This window comes from Metopolophium dirhodum, chromosome 1, assembly GCF_019925205.1.
Source record: "Metopolophium dirhodum isolate CAU chromosome 1, ASM1992520v1, whole genome shotgun sequence".
Lineage (NCBI taxonomy): Eukaryota > Metazoa > Arthropoda > Insecta > Hemiptera > Aphididae > Metopolophium > Metopolophium dirhodum.
Window position 1 is genome coordinate 99,441,276 of NC_083560.1, and position 6,918 is coordinate 99,448,193.

Here is a 6,918-nt window from a genome sequence, read left to right on the forward strand (position 1 = left end):
CAAAAAATATAAATTATCGTCGGGATATAAAACGCATCAAAGCGAAAAATCTGGACGACGCAATACGCATATCATCGCTTATTAGTTTATAGTTATTACTTATTACTATTTACCACCAACTTACGTAGACTCGTACATAGCTATACAAACGATTTTTAATATTATAATATAATTATTATATCGACACACATATCAAAAGTTGGATACCTTATGTTTGTAATTTATCATGGATAGGTAATATGGTTATATTATATTATTATCCATGTAATTACTTATTTATGTATACTGTACGCCTTGTGTTGGACAAACGTTTAATAATCGCATAAAAGGTAAATATTTTGACTAACAATCCAAAATCAATAACTAGTATTCATTTTTATTTGAAATAAAATTACAAATAATTCACATCGACCCTACAGCGAAGTTAATTTTGTATTTTTAACACAAATTATATCTTTTAGTTAATAGTTATAAGGCTAATGAGTAATGACTTCAGCTATTACTATAATTATCACATCAAAATTGTAATAAATAAGCAATAAACATCATTTTAAGTACATAATGAGTATATTAGTATATTTAATTAGCCTTTGTATTAGAAGAGGATGCCACAACTACATGTATTAGTCAATCTTACACAAGTATAGCATACCAAATTTATATTCAGTAGAACCAATTTTATGTTGTTAGCTTTAATATTAGAGTGAATTGACCTACTATCAAAATTTAAAGGTAAAAATCTAAGACGTCTCGTAATTATAACAATAAAAATATTACAATTATAAAATGCTCATTATTTGCTTCAAAAATATAATATCAATAAAACCCTACGGTATGCACTGATTAATAATCTTACCTATAAGTTTGATAATAGGTTTAGCTAACAGCACTAAATTGGTTCTTCTGAACCCAAGTTTAATAATATTTTGTATATGTATACGTGAAGAGCTCAACACTGCGGGTGTGGTACTCTCTTAAGTAATATAAAAACTAAAATTGAGCTTAGGATTTACATAAGAATCAAACAATTGTGTGCTATTATTTAACTTACTATTTATTTTCAAAATCTTTTAATGTGAACTATTATGAGTTTTTCTCAGTGAGGCTTAGTAATCTTTTGGTATTTATTTAAATTAAATAAAATATTATTTGTCAACATTTATGTTTTTTCAGAAGGTATGTAGTTTGAAATTTTGATTGCAATGCTTGTGAAATTTTACTTCCGTAAGATTTACTTAATGCGATCACACAATAGCTACTTATACACTATATTATATATTATATTAATTAAACTAGAATAAATATTTTTTGTATCCACGGTAGACATTTGGTTGAAAAAATGTGGACCTGAATAATGCAAAATGTATTTTTTAATATAAATCACAAGAAAATCATAAGATCTATGTTCTCTAAGATGAGGAAAATCTAATGTTTTTAATTCCAATAAACTGTTCGTTCTAAAATAGTGTTATAAGTGTAGAATATTCTATCTGTACTGGAAATTTAAGTTAAGTTTAGTTAAATTTATAAGGTGGAGTGAATTTTTACAATTTTTTTGTTTTAGCATATGTAGTTAAGCATGCTTAAAACAATAATGAAGTCAGAATTTGGTTTTCAAACTTAGTTTTAAAGTTATAGCTATTGAGATTTATAGGCTGCGCTCATTTGGAAAATTAAAATTGAAAACATTCCTCAATTTGTTATGTAAAACCTAACCTTGGGTGGATCTCGAACTTTAAAAATAAATCCCACTGCCAAATTTTGACTTCACCATTGTTATTAGCATGCTTAACTACATAAGTTACAACTTAAAACAAACAAAATTGAACAAATAAGACTGTCAGGTAAAACAGAAATATACTGCTAAGTTTGATTAAAAACTGTATTTTTAACAACATTCTGTTTTAAGAAATATATATAAAAATAATTTTTCATGTTTGCCATTGAATAAACAGATCTATTATATCTAGTTCATTGTCATAATTAGGGCCCGGAACTTGATGCATATGCTTCTTTTTTTCTAATACTTACATTCAATCCTAGTCTTTACAGATATTTTATTCATGGAATATAGAATTTAATGGTACAATTTTTATTTTGCATTTTTTGTATTTTTAGGATGTTTTATTCTTTGCAGTAATCTTTTAGTATTTTTGGTGCATTTTATTCATTTTTGTACTTTTTTTTACATAGATTTGCATCTATTTGTTGAAGGTTGTACTTTATTGTAACACATTCAGTTTCCATTATCGATATTCATTATCTTTATTGTTTGTTGTTGTAATCTACAATTCTTTAATAAACAGTAGGCAGAAACTATTTTAGGCCCGGTTAATCAGAAAAAATTTTCCAGATCAATTATTTTATTTCCAACTACAAAAAAAAAATTTAAAGGCTCCTTTGAGAGTACAAATGTTTAAAGAGCTAGCACTACTAATTACGATTATGAATTGTATAAAATATAAATTTTTAAAAATGTTAAGTTCCTTTGTTCATTTTTTTAAGTCGTTTTTTGATGTTTATAAGGAATTTTAATATTTTTTTTGTATTATTGTTTTGCATGTATTTTCAAAGATTTTTAGGTCATAAAGTTCTGGGACCTAGTAATATTCTATCAATTCCGTACACAGAATAGTTTTTTTTTTGGAGGGAGAGGTAACTTTTTTTTATAGTTTTTGTAGAACCTGTTACTTTATGACACCATTGTTCGTAAAAATACAATTTGTGGGGGCAACTGCAATCTATATTAAACTCTGTTTAATAAATACTAATAAATTTTAATTATTACAATAATTGAAAATTATCTTTTCAATTACACAGCGTCGTGTATTAAGATCATAATCCCTAGTCAGTAAAATTAGTTGATTTAGGGACGTGCTTAGCAAAAAATATTCATTAAAATAAACAGAGACTTTTTAAAATTCGGGAAGACAAAGTTATGATTGGGGATATGAATTCAAATAATAAAAAAAAACCTTCAAATCTAGAACAAATGCACTATAAATCACAAAAAATAAACTAAAAAAACCTTTTACATACATTAAAATCCCCAAAAATGCAGTATAAAATGCACTGTAAGGACCTAAACTTAAGAATTATTATTAATTACAAAACATAAAAATCCATCAAATGGGAAATATTTTAAATTAAAGATAATATTAATTAAGTACATTCAAAATGTGTATAATATTAATGAGATGAAAATTAAAAAAATAATTCACAAATTATGTGTAAAAAGTTTTAATTGATGAAAATTATTTGAAATGTCAAAAAAATAATACAAATGAAAAATTGATCTAAAGACCTAAAAAGCATTTAGTATAAATCCAAATTGTCAAAAAAAAATGCATTATAGTAAGCTTAAAATAATGTATTTTTCTACAAAATCATAGCCCAAGTCATGAAACACGTAATATATTAATAAAAAATGTGTATTGGAAATATATGATTCCAATAATATAATTGTTCAGGCATATAATAATAGGAATCCAATTTTTTTTTATTATTATTATTATTATGATATCAATAATAATAGATTTATTTTCTGTGTTAAAATCTAAAATAAATATGTCATGTTAAGTTAAACATTATTTAAATTTATTACTGGTTTTCTAATTTAATTAAATTAAATAACAAAAATAGGCAATTATGTATAGTTTAGGCAATGTATAATTTTTCTTACATTGCTTATTGAAATTGAGTAGTTACCAGAATGGATACATTGCTCAATAGTCGACTTTACCCATAACATATATACTTTAATTCCTATCACAATTAAATGTAAATAATAATCAAGTATGTTGCCAAGGCAATAATATAGTTTTAGGCAATATAATAGTTGTTCCTTAGTGACCGCCACTAAAATATGAATTTGTTTATTAACAATGTGCCTATATGTAATGTTATTATTTATCATTGTTATTGAGATTAACATTTTCGAATTTTTTACCGCATAATATATTTGTCTTGGGTTCTAATAAAAATAATTATCATTGTGTTATTAGTAATATGTATTTGTTTATAGATTATACATTTATTGTGAACAATTCATTTCATTAAGATAATTGCATCCATGAGATTGAGGTACACTTAAATCATACTTAGTTTATAATTTATACAATTGTGTTTATATTAATTATTGATCACTTTTATTTTAGGCAAACTCAGGAACGTAAGAGTATTTTAAGAAGAAGAAGAAACTAGCTAAGTTTGGCCGTTGTTGGACTATACAAAATATACAATGTTTGATCTAATCAAGCTGGCCTATATGGCTTGTGACGAAGATGCAAAAGAATGGTATGACACTATCCCTAGAAACGTTGTTAGAGTTGATGTGCAAAACTGTTGTATAGAACTAATGAATGTCACAATGGAAAATCGTATAGATCCATCAAATACTGAATTGTGTGCAGAAGCAGCATTCTATGGCCATCTTGACTGTTTATCATTTGCTCATCGTTTAGGATATTTATGGAATGAAACAACATGTGCATCGGCAGCATGCAGCGGACAACTTGATTGTTTGGAATACTTGAGAGAAAATGGATGTGCATGGGATGTCGAAACATGTATACATGCTGCATGTAATGGCGATTTGCATTGTTTAAAATATGCAGTTGAAAATGGATGTCCAGTTACCAAAGATGCAATGAACTGTTCTGCAAAAAATGGTTATTTAGACTGTTTAAAATACTTGCATGCCAAGGAGGTAATGTGGGACGAATTTACATGTTCATATGCTGCAGAAAACGGTCATATTGACTGTTTAAGGTACCTCCATGAAAATGGGTGTCCATGGAACGAACATGTAAGCTACTGGGTTGCATTGAATGGTCATCTTGAATGCCTAATATATTCCCATGAACATGGATGTCCATGGAATGACCTAGTAACATGCTTTGCTGCAATAAAGGGGCATTTGAGCTGCATGATATATGCCCATGAACACGGTTGTCCATGGCATGAAGATACCACTTTCTATGCAAAAATGGGCAGACACACAGATTGTTTAATTTATGCCCTTGATAACGGTTGTGAGTTGAATGATAAAAAATACACAAAATAACAATCAACTGAAGAATAATATTATATTAATTTCAAACAGATTATTTAATGTTTGCCGTGTATATAACTCAATGATTCCTAAAAAAAATACAAGCTTGTTCTTTTTTATCATGTTAAACTTTACCAGCAGGAAAAAAAAGAGTATGAGCTATATAAAAAGAAAACATGAACAATTTGAATGAAGAAGCCAACTATTGATGACACTTTGGTTGTTTGTTTGTTTTGGATTAAGGATTGTTATCTAGCAGTTCTATCATATTAAACTAACTTCTTATTTGTTCCTATTGGCAATTGGCATATGTTTATTGAAGTTTCTATTCATAGTTTTCAACATTCTAATAAACTTATATTATTATATATTATAAGATCTGTAATTAAGATAAAATGTCCAAAATATTTCAATTTTAATGTTGTTGATTTTTTTTTAATTTATGAGTAATATGTAGGTATTAAATGTATTTCTTGTATGCTCCAACATCTTTAAATTATAATTAAGTTATAAAATTAATATCAAAGGTACATAAGTTCTTCCAAGTACCCTTAACCTCACACTTTTTGGTAAGACTTAAATCAACTTTGTTCATATTATTACTTGCAGCTCATTTCTGATCTGGGATACTTATGTATTTATGTATTATATTCGGTATAAATAGTATCATAATATGTTAGTATGATATTTAGTAATCTATTAATGTAAATATTTCCTATTGAGTTATAAGCATTTGTTCCAATAACATTGTTTGATTTTAGTAATCAATTAATGATTACTAATCATAAATGATTTATGACAAATTTAAATGTATAATAATAGTAATACTGAAATACTTTATTTTTATGGAAAGTTTGATTATTTAAAAGTATAATTTTTTACTTAGGAAATTATACAACAGAACTCTATTTTTATAAACTATAAGTCAAAGACTGTTTTATAATATGAATATTTTCAATTGTAATATGAAATTCATAATTCTTTTTTGTAACATTGAATAAAATATGATTGTATTTCATGAAATATTATTTATTTCATCATAGATTTTAAAATTATTATTAAGAGGACGCCACACCTACCCACATGTGTTGTCTCCGTCTTACAAATGTAAAACATAACAAAACTGTTTAGGCAACGGGGAAAGAACCGAGAAGGCTACAGTAATAACTACGATCTAAAATGTTCACCATATAAAAAGGAAAACTATGGCTGTGCAAAATTTTTTTTTTTTATATCAAAACTTCAAAAAAGTTATTAAAGTTTGACAAACACAAACAATAATGGATTTTGAAATAATAATAACTATTTTCGTATAACTGATATCAAAAAAATAAAAACTATATTGCATAGCCAAATTTCTCTTTTTTATGTGGAGAAAATGTTGTTTCATAGTTAGTACCTTTCTTGATTCTTTCCCGCGAAAAACAATTTTGCTATATTGTACATTTGTAAGATAAAGACAAGTGACAACACAATATACGGGTGTAATGTCCTTTTAACATTTTTATATATGGTATTCTTTTGTAATTCATATAAATTACTATATATCGAGAAGCCGGTAGGTGGTTTGTTGTTTGGACATATAAAATTGTTTGTTTTTGATTTAAAACATCTATCTTATACAACTTGAAATATTAGGTAGCGTAATTAAAGGTTATATAGATTTATATAGTGTTGTTAACATTCCTTTTGTTTAGGAATCTGTTCAATTCCTCGTTCCATTAGCATTAATATAAAAAGGAATTCGTTCAATTCCTCGTTCTTATAATATTAAAAGAAACTCATTATTTTCCTCTCTCCTAATGGTTCATGAGTCGTTAATTTTTATCATAATCACTAATCTGAACATCAAGTCATATGTCAAT

The 6,918-nt window shown here is 26.3% G+C and overlaps 1 protein-coding gene across 2 annotated transcripts; it reads left to right on the forward strand.

Annotated features, from left to right (window-relative positions):
- LOC132936274 (uncharacterized) lies at positions 1-5,267 on the forward strand. 2 transcript variants are annotated; one of them, XM_061002966.1, is made up of 3 exons: positions 1-329; positions 4,025-4,083; positions 4,158-5,267. In XM_061002966.1, the coding sequence occupies exon 3, from the start codon at positions 4,241-4,243 to the stop codon at positions 5,063-5,065; it is 825 nt and encodes a 274-aa protein (XP_060858949.1). In that variant the 5' UTR covers positions 1-329; positions 4,025-4,083; positions 4,158-4,240; the 3' UTR covers positions 5,066-5,267. The 2 variants fall into 2 exon arrangements, with proteins under 2 accessions (XP_060858949.1, XP_060858950.1); XM_061002967.1 differs by having other exon boundaries at positions 1-234.
- The last annotated feature ends 1,651 nt before the right edge of the window (positions 5,268-6,918 follow it).

What these genes read in the sequence shown, in the direction of transcription:
- LOC132936274 (XM_061002966.1), top strand. Translation starts at nt 4,241, where the DNA reads ATGTTTGATCTAATCAAGCTGGCCTATATGGCTTGTGACGAAGATGCA.